Source organism: Amblyraja radiata, chromosome 2 (genome assembly GCF_010909765.2).
Source record: "Amblyraja radiata isolate CabotCenter1 chromosome 2, sAmbRad1.1.pri, whole genome shotgun sequence".
Taxonomy (NCBI): Eukaryota; Metazoa; Chordata; class Chondrichthyes; order Rajiformes; family Rajidae; genus Amblyraja; species Amblyraja radiata.
In genome coordinates, this window is record NC_045957.1 from 10,725,415 (window position 1) to 10,739,891 (window position 14,477).

General features: G+C 41.8%; 1 protein-coding gene across 4 annotated transcripts in view; it reads right to left on the minus strand.

Annotated features, from left to right (window-relative positions):
• Positions 1 to 14,477, minus strand: part of pard3 (par-3 family cell polarity regulator) — a 983,322-nt gene that overhangs the window by 295,356 nt on the left and 673,489 nt on the right. For 2 of the 4 annotated variants that reach the window (XM_033042037.1, XM_033042013.1), the window contains exons 17-18: positions 11,640 to 11,788; positions 6,378 to 6,425 (exon numbers count right to left, since the gene is read on the minus strand). In XM_033042037.1, coding sequence (XP_032897928.1) covers positions 6,378 to 6,425; positions 11,640 to 11,788 — 197 coding nt within the window. The remainder of the gene's footprint in view (positions 1 to 6,377; positions 6,426 to 11,639; positions 11,789 to 14,477) is intronic. The other 2 variants (XM_033042021.1, XM_033042029.1) reach the window with 2 other exon arrangements.

The window sequence follows — 14,477 nt, forward strand, 5'->3', positions numbered from 1 at the left end:
TTGGGTCGAGACCCTTCTGCTTTCAATCCATCTGCAGCCTATCTGCCTAATGTGTAATCTTAGACAGGCACATAATGCTGGAGTAACTCAGCGGGGTCAGACAGTATCTCTGGAGATATGGAATGGGTGACGTTTCCGGTCGAGACCCTTCTTCAGACCCGAAACCTCTGACTCGCTGAGTTACTCCAGCATTTTATGTCTACCTTTGATTTAAACCAGCATCTGCAGTTCTTTCCTACACAAGAGTTTTATTAATGCTGGCAATGTGGTATAATTTCTCATCATCCAAACTAAATATGTAAGAAGCAAAGATACAGCTACGTGAAATCCAAACTAGAAAGTGTTGGCAATAAATGTAGAGGTGATAAGCAACCTCTACCACTGGCCAAATATCACCTGTGCTGGGACCTCTTTCAGTGCATGTTTCAGTTACCAGATATGTGTTCTGCTACGGGAAAGATGCCATGAAGCTGGAAAATGTGCTGAGAAGATAGACGAGGATGTTCCCAGAACTCGAGGGCCTGAGCTATCGGGAGAGGTTGGTCAGGTTAGACCTTGGAGTGCAATAAAGCTGAAGGTTGACCTTATAGAGGTGTATAAAATCACAACGGGTATAGATATGGTGAATGTGCAGAGACCTTTTCCCAGGATAAGGAAATCAGGAAACCAGAGATCTGAGATTTAAGGTGAGACGATAAACATCTAATAGGAGCCTGTGGGGCAAGTTTTTCACACAGAGCGTGATGGTTAGATGGAACGAGTGTCAGATGAAGTATTTGAGGCAGGTACAATAACAATGCTTAAAAGACATTTGGAGATGTACAGAATAGGAGAGGTTTAGATATGGTCCATGGGGACAATGGGGTTTAGTTTGATTGGCATGAATGAGTTGGACTAAAGCACCTGTTTCCATGCTGTACTACGCTAAAGGGGCTGTCCCACTTGGGCGACCTAATTGGTGAGTTTAGAAGAGATTAGGAGAGTTTGCAAAAATGTCATGGTGAAAACCTCCTTCGACTATGTTGAAGACCTCCTTCGACTATGATGAAGACTATCTATGACTACCTTTGATTATCTTCGACTACCCTCGATTACCTACGACTAACATGCCGACCTACTACGACTAAACTTACCAGTAAAAAAAGTATCGATTTTTTCCATGGCAACCTTTTTTTTACTCGCGGGCATTTTTCAACATGTTGAAAAATATACGCCGCGACCTAGCTGAGGCCTCGAGTACGCGGGGACTACTCTCGAGCATGAAGGAGAGTTACGAAGACCTCTTACGACCTTGTGTCGACCATGCTGCGAGTATGAGTCGAGGGAAAACTCGCCAGAACTCGCGTATTAGGTCGCCCAAGTAGGACAGCCCCTTAACTCTACGATCACATTTAGATATAAAAACATATGATCGCTGACACCAAAGTGTAGGAAATCACAGAAAAATAAGAGAGAAAGATTAAACTTCATGTGTAGGAAGGAACTGCAGATGCTGGTTTAAACTGAAGATAGACACAAAAAGCTGGAGCAACTGAGCGGGTCAGCCAGAATCTCTGGAGAGAAAGAATGGGGGATGTTTTGGGTCTGAAGAAGTGTCTCGACCCGAAACGTCACCCATTCCTTATCTCCAGAGATTAGGCATTAGGCAGATTAGGCATTAGGCAGATGGATTGAAAGCACAGTAGCCTTCAATACTCTATTTTGCCACATATAAGGGAGAAATGGAGTGCAACCTTAAAACTAAGATTCTGACTAGAGTTTGTGGGCAAAATGGTTGGAACATACATACGGACATTCCAAAGTGAGAATACTGAAAGAGATCTCAACAATACAATTCAGGACATTAAAAAATAGAAGATTCCCACATGTTATTGCCTCACATGTGCCTGGACTTGTCTGTAGCCAATTACAAGAGAACCTCAGAACACAAAGAGTTCAGTAAAACAGTCAATGCTGGTCTAATTGCACCACAACATTTGATAAGGTCCCACATAGGAGATTAGTGGGCAAAATTAGGGCACATGGTATTGGGGGTAGAGTGCTGACATGGATAGAAAATTGGTTGGCAGACAAGAAACAAAGAGTAGGGATTAACGGGTCCCTTTCAGAATGGCAGGCAGTGACTAGTGGGGTATCGCAAGGCTCGATGCTGGGACCGCAGCTAATTACAATATACATAAATTATTTAGATGAAGGGATTCAAAGTAACATTAGCAAATTTGCAGATGACACAAAGCTGGGTGGCAGTGTGAACTGTGAGGAGGATGCTATGAGAATGCACGGTGACTTGGACAGGTTGGGTGAGTCGGCAGATGCATGGCAGATGCAGTTTAATGTGGATAAATGTGAGGCAGATTATTATCTAAATGCTGCCAAGTTGGGAAAAGGGGAAGTACAACGGGATCTGGGGGTCCTTGTTCATCAGTCAATGAAAGTAAGCATGCAGGTACAGCAGGCAATGAAGAAAGCGAATGGCATGTTTGCCTTCATAGCAAGAGGAGTTGAGTATAGGAGCAAAGAGGTCCTTCTGCAGATGTAGAGGGCCCTAGTTAGACCACACCTGGAGTATTGTGTGCAGTTTTGGTCCCCTAATTTGAGGAAGGACATTCTTGCTATTGAGGGAGTGCAGTGAAGGTTTACAAGGTTAATTCCCGGGATGGTGGGACTGTCATTTGTTGAGAATATGGAGCGGCTGGGCTTGTATACTCAGGAGTTTAGAAGGATGAGAGGGTATCCTATTGAAACATATCTGATTAATAGGGATTTGGACACGCTAGGGGCAGGAAACATGTTCCCAATGTTGGGGGAGTCCAGAACCAGGGACCACAGTTTAAGAATAAGGGGTAAGCCATTTAGAACGGAGACGAGGAAACACTTTTTCACACAGAGAGTTGTGAGTCTGTGGAATTCTCTGTCTCAGAGGGCAGTGGAGTCCGGTTATCTGGATACTTTCAAGAGAGAGCTAGACAGGGCTCTTGAAGATAGCGGAGTCAGGGGATATGGGGAGAAGGCAGGAACGGGGTACTGATTGGGGATGATCGGCCATGATCACATTGAATGGCAGTTCTGGCTTGAAGGACCGAATGGCCTACTCCTGCACCGACTGTCCATCGTCTAAAAGTTACTTCTGCCAATTCATGCTATTAGTGTATGTTTGCATTATTTTATTCTCCTGCCCCTTCAATAGGGACTCTTACATAAAATTCAAGGGGCAGAAAATATAAATAAAAATATTCAGCAGTAGAGCAAATCCAGTTAGTAAAAAACTGCTAAAAAAAAATCACAGCTTAATGGTCTTTATATGAATGCACATAGCTAGCTGACAGGAGAAACGCATATGATCTAATAGCTATTACAGAGACATGGTTGGAAGGTGATCAGAATAATTAAGAAAGATATCAGAGCATTGTTAAGGAATGAGGCAGTGAGGCACATAACCAATCATGTCATCAAATCTAATCAGCGTGGTTTTATGAAATGATACATTTGCTCAAATTCTCCAGTTTGCGTGTGGCCTGGGATCATAGGCAAGAAGGGCCAGGTGGCTATAGTGAGAGGTTGAGCAGGCTGGGATTCTATTCCTTGGAGTGCAAGATGATGAGGGGTGACCTTATAGAGGTGTACAAAATCATGCGAGGAATAGATTGGGTAGATGCACCGAGTCTCTTGCCCAGTGAATCGAGGACCAGAGGACATAGGTTTAAGGTGAAGGGGGAAAGATTTAATAGGAATCTGAGGGGTAATGTTTTCACACAAAGGGTGGTGGGTGTATGAAACAAGCTGCCAGAGGAGGTAGTTGAGTCTGGGACTATCCCAACATTTAAGAAGCAGTTAGACAGGAACATGGATAGGATAGGTTTGGAGGGATATGGGCCAAATGCAGGCAGGTAGGATTAATGTAGATGGGACATGTTGGTCGGTGTGGGCAAGTTGGGCCGAAGGGCCTGTTTCCACACTGAATCACCCTATAACTATATGACAGGAAGGGTTTGTAGACGGGCACCTGTAAATGTAGTGTACATTGACTTCCAAAAGGCATTTGATATGTTGCCGCATAAGAAGCTGGTGCCTCTGAGGAGCCCAAGATATTGGAACAAGTGGGCAATATGGTGGACCCGTGTTCGATCCTGACTACGGGTGCTGTCTGTACAGAGTTTGTACGTTCTCCCAGTGACCATGTGGGTTTTCTCCGGGTGCTCCGGTTTCCTCCCACATTCCAAAGACGTACAGGTTTGCAGGTTAATTGGCTTCATTAAATATTGTAAATTGTCCCTAGTGTGTAGGATAGTGTCAGGGTGTTTATTAGAGATATTTAAGGTTCCATCCAGGAATTTAGCCCCCTGGAGTGTAGGAGGTTGAGGGCCAACTTTACAGGGGTTTATAAAATCATGAGAGGCATACATAAGATACATGGTCAGAGTCAGAGTCTTCTTCCCCAGGGTAGAGGAATCCAAAACTAGAGGGTATTGATTTAAGATGATAGGAAGAAGTTTGAAAAGGGACCCCCGCACACACTGGATACAGAATGAGCTGCCAGATGAAGCTGCAATGACAAATACAATTATAATGGTTAAAGGGCATTTGGCCATGTGCAAGGATAGAAAAGGTTGTGAGGGTTATGTGCCAAACAAAGGGAAAATTGAATCTCAGATAGACAACTTGGTTAGCATCGAGAAAATAGGTCAAAGGACATATGTCCATACTGTTTAACTCTAAGAAGCATTGCTTGGGTAGAAATTACGGTTACAGCCTTAAACAAGTCTTCTGCCAGTGTTACAGCCCATGAAATGCATGAATAAAGTAGTAACTTTGATAATAGTCTCACAGTGGTCATTATAATGTTACCTATACATGTTATTATCATTGAGTTATACATAATTGAAACAGCCTGACAGCCGAACTCATTCAGGCTGATCAAGATGCCTATTTACGCTAATCCCATTTGCCTCTAACACTTTTCTAACTCTGATCCTGTCTGAAAATCTTAAATATTGTAATTATATCTCTGGCATCTCGCTCCATGTACCCACCACCTCTATGTAAAAAAAACACACTTCAGATCCCTTTAAATCTTTCCTCTCTCGGCTTATACCTATGCACTCTAGTTTTAGACTCCCCTACTCTTGGAGTAGATTGGGGCTCGTTATGCTGCAAAGTCACCATATAGCTTCCTTTGTTTCAGGGAAGACAGTCGAAGAAGTATCTACTACTAATAACTCATGGCTCTCAGTGCAGGCAACGTTCCTGTGAATCTTTTCTGCACTCTGTCTAGTTTAATCATAAGGTCATAGGTGACAGGAATAGAATTAGGCCATTCGGCTCATGAGGTCTACTCCGCCATTCAATCATTGCTGATCTATCTCTCCCTCCTAACCCCATTCTCCTGCCTTCTCCCCATAACCTCTGACACATGTACTAATCAACAATCTATCTATCTCTGCCTTAAAAATATCCACTGACTTGGGCTCCAAAGAATTCCACAGATACACCACCCTCTGACTAAAGACATTTCTCCTCATCTCCTTCCTGAAAGAATGCTCTTTAATCACATCCTTCTTCTAACATGGCAACTAGAAGAGAATACAGTACTCCGAGTGCAGTCACAGTAACATTTTGTACATCTCTAACATAGTCCCAACTTCTGTACTGCCGATAAAAATCCATGTGTAAATCACACACCTTCTTCATCGTTCTTACTCTATCACCACTTTCAGGAAACTATCCACTTTTACCCCAAGGTCTTGCTGTTCAATAACACTCTCCAAGGCCCGCCCATTCAGTGTGTATATCCTGGCCTGGTTCAATTTCACTCATGTAAAGCGCCTTGAGTATTAGAAAGGCGCTATATAAATCCCATCCATTATTATTATTATTATAAGTGACAGGAGCAGAATTGGGCCATTCGGCCCATCAAGTCTACTCCGCCAATTCAATCATCAGTCATTCCCTTGAGCACTCCCCCCAGTTTAAAGAGATCCTGTTATCATCACCTTGGACACTTTCTTCAATATAAACCACACCACTGATTTTGGTGTCAACCGTAAAATTACTTATAAAATGGAAGAGCATTTTTGTTTGATGGAACTGATCACCGTACAAAACTACAAAAATCTAAATTACCTGAACTTCCAAGATCAATGAACCAACTGGCAGTTTAAGAAATCTTATTCCCCTCCCCCCTCTGGCTATGATTTATGTGAAATGAGTGAAGGATGAGTATGTGCGAATTAACTCATATAGCAGGCAGCAAGGGTGATAAACACAAACAACGCACAACTTGAGCATTTCAATGGCTATTTGCTGTAGCCAGGGTAACCATGTTCCCACTACATCACCTAGAGCGCCGCAGCAACTGGGTTGTTATTGACAATCCTTACCTGGGGTTATCTGTTCAGCCAGGGAATCATGATTAGTCTCATCAGCTACTGCCAAAAGGTAAAAGGTCAAAAATTAATACGGTTAGTATCCCCATTCCACATGCTTGATTACAATTCCCCAGATTCCAAGTTAGAGATCTCATAGGTTACATTACATGCAGATCATATCCTAGTTTGACAAGCAGGCATATAGATTATAATTGTCATTTCTCAGGAGTTTGTTCACCATGCATTATTTGTAGATTTTCTTTAAGCTTAATGTGAAAATCGTTACTTTGAGTTAGAGCATTTCTCCAAGCTTAAGCCACACATGGATCTCTGTAGTTTTAATACTGGCATCGACAGTCTATCATTTCACTCCTTCCACTGAGTTGAAATAATTCAACCAGGGTGGGGGTGGGGGAGAACAACTGCAAAAATGCGTGAATTCTCGACAAGATACCAATCATATTTGTTGAGAATCCGCGAAAGCCATTTGGGAAAAGTCGGGGCATCTGAGACCACTTATTACCTGGAATTAAATCTCATTCGACATAATCTCACTTTGGCTGTGTGATTGAGCCTATGCCAGATTCCAGCACGACTTTACCTGGCTCCTCAAGTGCTGATGGGCACTTGAATCACCTGCTTAATCAGTGGCTCGCCCTCTCTTCATCACCAGAACTGATTAAACTTCACTGATGTGCTGACTTGGGAAGGAAATGCTGGGAGGGATATCAACCACCCAGTCAAGTAAGTTTCATTTGAAGTGTTTCTCATGCCCTGAAGAGATTTGCAATTGAGTCGTTTTAAACCGCCGACACGATCGGGAGTGCACGTTGGTGAAAATCAGCATGCACACAGGCAGGCAAAGGAGCAAAAGATGAGATATTCTGTTTCAGTGATGAGGGGCGAGTGCCATATATAGGCTAGGGCAGCGCTGGAACTTTAGTTTATTGAAGCGCGTTTCTTTGCAAATATTTTCTCCCCATCCATTTACGGCAGGTAAACAATTTGTCATCTAATCCGCAAAGCAAGAACTCTGAGTTTCCACCACTTCTTCACCGCTGCTCAGCAGCTTTTGGATTTAAATCAGTGAAGTGGAACATTGGTTCGTTGGATCATAGGTGGCAGGGATATCAATGAGCCCAGGGCAGTGGTTGGATCAAGTACGGATGGCAGGACAAGGATGGGATACCGATTAATCAGTTACTGAAATGATTCATTCAAGATGCGAAGCATCAAACTTGAAAGAAACTGTGATTATCTGTGCTCTGAGTCAAACTAGTTACTATACAAGACGGGCCTGTGTCAAGAGATGTGAAAAAAAAATGTGTGGGAAGGAACTGCAGATGCTGGTTTAAACCGAAGATAGACACAAAAAGCTGGAGTAACTCAACGGAACAGGCAGCATCCCTGGAGAAAAGGAATGGGTAACGTTTCGGGTCGAGAACCTTCTTCAGACTGAGAGTCAGGGGGAGAGGGAGATCCATAGATAAGGGAGTGCAAGGTGTGAAAACAGGAAAAGGGGGATGGAGATCAAGGAACATGTAGAATAGATCATTGTTAGCTGGGAGAAGATGTAGGAATCTGATAAGTAAGGAAGGTGATGAGTGAATCCAGATAAGGAAAGGATAAGAGAGGTAGAAGGAATTAGGTTGGGCAGGGGGGTGGGATACCCAGTACATCACATGAGTAGGTGATAGGCAGTCAGACCAGATGCAGGAGGAGAAAATAAACTGCGTCATCTGGGATGGGGGAGTGTGGGTGGATTGGTAAAAGGGATGTGAGAGAACTTGGGTGGATGAAAAGACTGGAAATGGAACATTCGATTAGTTGACTAATACTCCAGTTGATTGAAGTATCAAACAAGTCTTACGAGCAAAACATGAGCACAATGGAAGGAACAAAACATTCTCAAGTGTACCATTCAATTCACAGACTGTTCAGTCGGTTTTATTCCACAGTACTCCCAGCTAAACGCCTACTGTTCTGATCCAAAGCACTCTGATCAAATCCATGTTTGCATGTAGTGCATTAAATGTAGTGATTCCAATGGACATTTTTTGATACAGGTCCCATACTACCATGACCCCAACATCTGTTGCCAGGTGATGCTGAGATTAATGGGCACGAGATGTCTTTCTTTATAATTCTTCCAACCTGGTTCATTCGAGTGTAGTGAGAGTGTAAATGCCTGGAAGTAGTAGTGAGGTTAATTTATTTATGCCATGTTGAGCCTGCTTCGCTTAATAAAGAGAACAAATGGTCCCTATTAGTCTACAAATTTGCAAAGATTATACATCATATATTCATTCAACCATCAGTCTAATTTATCACCCAAGATTATTATTTTTCTCAACTCTGGCCCCCCCCCCCCCCATAGAATGTTATTCAAACTGAACCTAATGGGTAATCAGCCATCTCTCCCAGGTCAAGATGTACAAAGCAGGGTGCAGGATGGTTTAGATTATACAAGCAGGCAAGACCAGAACCAATGTTCTCAGGGGCTACTTGCAAGTGCTCTGGGGGCGTTGTTTTAACCGAGAATGGTCGAGATTTGGGAACCTGAGCAGTGAGACTGAGGATGAGCAGGGCAAGGAAGCATGGAAGCAAAATGGAGGGAACTAAAAGGCAAAGGTGGAGGAAAGAGAGATGGTAGCATGTGATGAACAGGGTCATTTAACAAGATGGCATTAAAATCACTCTGAATGTTAGCGGGGCTCATCTGAAGGTAGTGTATATCTATGCATTAAGTATTCTCCATTTGTCGTCTTTTTGGAATCATATGGTGCAACACAATTGTAAAAACTAACTGTTTCAGGACTGGACGAGGGATGGTCAAGATTATAAACAATGATCTCCTCACCTTTTTTTTATTTATTTATTTTTTATTTTTTATTTTTTTTTAAATAAAAAAATTATGTCTTATTCTCTTTTTTCTATTTTCTTTTCCTCAACTTTCTTTAATCATTCGTCTTTATTCTTTTTCCTCACACACTATATAACTCACGCCTTTCTATCCTTTACTATCTAATTTCTTTTTCTTATTCTCATCTTTCTTTATTATAACAAAAAAAATAAGAAGCTGTACATAAAATGTATTATGAAAATATATATTAGGCACTTTGGTGCCATATGATTGTACTTACTTCTAATAAAATAAAATATTTAACAAAAAAAAGTATTCACAGTAAGGCAGATGAATGAACCGTGCAAACAGACAAAAATGGATGTGATGTGGTTGTCATTAGAAGAAGCCAATTGCTGGGTGACCAGGGATGGAAACTGAACATTGAGGGGTACTTGAAGGGCTGGCAAACAGAGCAAGGGAGTGGAGTGGAATTGGTCTCTTAAAAAAAAAAAAAAGTAAATCAAGAAAAAAGAAAGATACTATCTCCGAGAACCCTGGTGTAGAATCACTGGTGGAACTATGGAAAAGAAAGGGGCCGGGAATCTTAGTGTTTAAGAAGGAACTGCAGATGCTGGAAAATCGAAGGTACACAAAAGTGCTGGAGAAACTCAGCGGGTGCAGCAGCATCTATGGAGCGAAGGAAATAGGCAACGTTTCGGGCCGAAACCCTTCTTCAGACGGGAATCTTAGTGTTGTATGCAGACCCGAAACTATAGTGGTAATTTTGTGGATGGCAAAGCAGTAAATAGGAGAAGCATGCAGCAACTGTATAAATGTAATCATGGACATCTTGTATATGTACATCTACATATACATTGGACAAACAAAATCAGCAATAACTCTGCAAGGGAGGAATTTCTGGAGTGCAATTGTGATGTATTTTTAGACCAACAATGTTAAAAACAACAAGAGAAAGAGCTATCTTAGACTAGCTACTGTGCATTGAGGAAGGATTAATAAAATAATCTTGTTGTGCAAAGCTCTTTGGGGAATAACTACCAATGCAGGATAAAAATGTTCATTAAGATGGAGGGTGAGAAAGTTGATTTTGAGATTAGGGTCTCGAATGCAAATAAATGAAACTATGTGAGCTGGCAATGACGGACTGGGGATTGTTAGTTAAATAACAGGCACCAATCCTCTACCTGGAACACAAAGTAATAATGCTAGAGAAGATGCGACTTTCACTGCTACTACTCTGAGTCAACATCCTGCAAGTCATAAGATCATGTGATAGAAGCAGAAGTAGGCCATTCAGCCCATCAAGTCTCCTCCGCCATTCAATCATGGCTGATCTATCTCTCCCTCCTAACCCCATTCTCCTGCCTTTTCCTCAAAAACCCCTGACACCCGTACTAATCAAGAATCTATCTACTTCTGCCTTAAAAATATCCATTCACTTGGCCTCCACAGCCTTGTGCGGCAAAGAATTCCACAGATTCACCACCCTCTGACTAAAGAAATTCCTCCTCATCTCCTTCCTAAAGGAACGTCCTTTAACTCTGAGGCGATAACCTCTGGTCCGAGAATCTCCCAGTTCAAGTTCTTTCACTGGTAAGCACATTGTTTCTGGTTTACAAGGCAAACGGCAAGAGCAGAATTAGCAGTTGTTAGACTCACGGGGCCGTGATGCAGATGCTCCTGCTGTATGAAATGGGTTGACATCAGTGTTGCCCACAGCCATCCGTCCCACCACCGCCCACCGCCCACCCCCACTGTCCCAACACCACATTGTGGAGTATTTGCAGCATGGATACAGGTGAGAAGTCTATTTTGCCATGAGGGATGGACGGGGAAGAACAATGGATAATGGAGGACCCGGCGTGGGGGGATCATTGTGAGGGGGGGGGGGGGGGAGAACAAAGGAGGAGCCACAGTTCTTTGTAACTCTGTCTGTGTCCTTTATGTGGTGACTATTCGCATACCATGGGCATGCAAGCAAAGAATTTCACTGTGCCTTGTCACAATAAAGTATTCCATTCCGTTCCGTACCAATAATGGACTTGCACAACTGTGCGGAAATCTATCTGAAACTTGCTTAACGGACAGCAACACCGACTGGCATGTGTGTGTATTAGTATTATGTCACTGCCGATGATGAAAACCGCTGACGGGTTAACAAGGGAACATCACTGCACAATTTTAACGAACCCACAGAGAAAATCTACCTGAATCCTCTTCAGGTGACGACCAGAAAATGTCTATAAAATTGGTAAATTATTACATATTTCTTATTTATGATCAAGTAACCTTGTCTTTTTGCAACTGAATAGCATAAAGTTATATTTACCAGTGTTGTCGTTCAAAGCGGTGAGCTGTTATCAAACAAAAAGTGTAATTGCATAGATGTAAAATACAGTGATTTCTACCTAAATCCATGCTCTTAGATTTCCGTGTTTTAACAAGGTCCAGCTGATTAGCATCTCCAAACTGCTTAGTGCGTTTCTCAGACATGCTTTGACGTCCAAATCCCTCTCGCTGAAAGGCAATGGCAGGGTCGACGTCTGGATTTAAAGCACTAGGGAAACAGAAAAGGACAATTCCTTTTTAAAAAAGGCAACAGACAATGAATGAGTATGATAACTCTTAACACTATATTCTCGAGAGCAGCAGCCGGGAGGCTGTGGTCCTGAGTGGCACGGCCCTGGCTGAGTTTTTTTATTGGCATTGTGCTTACTCAATAAGTTGCCTCAGAAAGGGACAATGTATTAAAATGCCAAACCTGCTCATGTATCAACGCTGCGTGGATCAGATTTAATGGACAAACCCCTGTGTTTAAGCCGCACAAACCAGTGTTGAAAATGTCATTTTCACTCCTTGCAGGAAAAGTGACTTGCTGCGTTTGAATTTGTGTGTGATTACTTGTGATGCCAATCATAGAATATCCTGTCACTGCACGTTAAATGAAGATGTCCTGCAAAGTGCAACGGCTCTCTTCTGACGCTGGCCTTTTGTGAAAAGTACTCGACCCGAGCAAATATAAACTTGAATTAAATCAACCGCAGAACAGTCATTCAATAACAAATGAAAGAAATGAATGGTGACTCCCATTGTTCTGGTCAAGGGGCTCGTAACCATGAATTACTGCTCCTTCCCTGTACAGGTTTGGATGGTGGGAGTCAAGAGTTTACGAAACCGAAACGAGATGCACAAAAGTGGTCGGACAAAAGAGACGCATGTGGAAAAGAAAGATCGATGTCCATCTTTTCAGGACGAACATAAGCTGGTTCGAGTGGACAGAGATTCGAGGAAAGCAACATTGAATCGTGAAGATGTGTAATACTGTGTAAGGTGAACTGCTCAGTTACCTTAGTGACTGGCAAGTATTTATGCAGAATTTCCCATCAACTGATTAATTGAGTGTGATAGGACATGATTTGGTTGATTACACGTTCTGTGAAAGAAATGGGCTTTATGTTCATATAATCAACCGTCTGAAATATGTATAAAACTCCCACCATTCGAATGATATCATGAATTCTCCTCCAAGCAGTATAATAAATACAATGCTTCAAGCAGCCCCCATTCCTTTAATGATCACACATCTCCGCGTATTAAAAAGGGAGAGGTTTATAATGAAAATCCAAATCATGTGGTAGTTATAACTCTAATACATAAAACATGATAGTAAAGGACAAATGACAAATCAATACATGTTTTTTTTTTCACTTCTAAGTAAAACTCAAAGCCTGAAGTGAAATACATCAATATTAAAATGATGATAATTTCTCCACACTTACAAAACCTTGCACAGAACACAAAGGGGCAAATAGACTTGATATGAGGCACTGAACAGGTTTATCTAATTGTGGATATGATTAGATAACTTTACAAATACACCATGGGAATCTTCTATCAAGTACTAGAATTTTAACAGATAAATTCTTGACACAGGAGGCTGTGGATGCCAAGACAGTGGATGTTTTTTTAGGCAGAGATAGATAGATTCTTGATTAGTACAGGTGTCAGAACTTATGGGGAGAAGGCAGGTGAATGGTGTTGGAGAGATAGATCAGCCATGGTTGAATGGTGGAGCAGTTTGATGGGCCAAATTGCCTAATTCTACTCCTATCACTTATAACCTCATGACATGTTCAGTAGTTAACCTCCTGTTAAAAACATATCCAAACGTATAAGGACTTGGTTCAAGCAGTTAATGTGGAAAGCTATAGACTCAAGGGATAATTAGTCCACAATTAGGTACACAGCGATTTTAAGTGGAGATAAACTTTGACAGGACAATGAATAGCCATGAGGGAAGAGATAGTTCAGGTGCACTTGAAGCACATTCCAGGCGAGGCAAAGAAAGAGCAAACAACTTCAGAGTTCACTGGATGATGAAAGAAACCGAGAAAGGTAAATCAAAAGAAAGAGGCGTGCATTTAAGTGAGAGATTTAAAAAAAATACCAGAGAGAACCAGGTTAATTGCAGAAGGCGCGGAGGGAAAGTGAAAATTAAAATGAGAGTCAAAAGGATCTGCCAACCTAAATGGGAATCCAGAAGAGGTCTTTAGGCACATAAGGAGTATATGTGGTGCCGACTCAGGACCAAACTGGAAATTTGACATGGACGTTAAGGGAATTGTTAAGGTACTAAATCTGTTTTCATCAAGGAAGCGAGCACTTCCAAAGAAATAGTGAAGGAAGAGATACCGAGACACCAGAGAGATTAAAAATTGATGGGGCGGAAGTATACATAAAAATGAGCAGAATGTAAAAATATGTAGGTCATCAGGATCATGTGCGAAGCATTCGAGCACTTTAAAGGAAGCATGGGAGGAAATTGCAGAGGCAATGATCACAATCTTCCAATGCTCTTTGGATATGAAGCCTGGAGGACTGGAGATAAAGCAAATCTTAGTGCTTTGTTTAAAAAAAAAGTTAAAAAAGGCAAAAGTCAGTTTAATCTCAATAGTGAGAAAAATGTTAGAAATATTGATCTGGGAGAAGATTTAGAGGTCACTGAGCCATTAGGTGAGCCAGCACAGATTTCTTAAGGGAATTTAGGCACATCTCATGGAACTATTTGATAAGGTAACATGTAACATTCATGAGAGTGATGCAGTTGATATGGTAAACATGAACATCTGGAATGTTTCTTGATAAGGTGCCACAAAACACACTGACAATCTGGCCTTCATCAGTCGGAATATTGAGTATAGAAGTTGGGTGGTCGTGTTAGAGTTGTATAAGGCATTGGTGAGGCC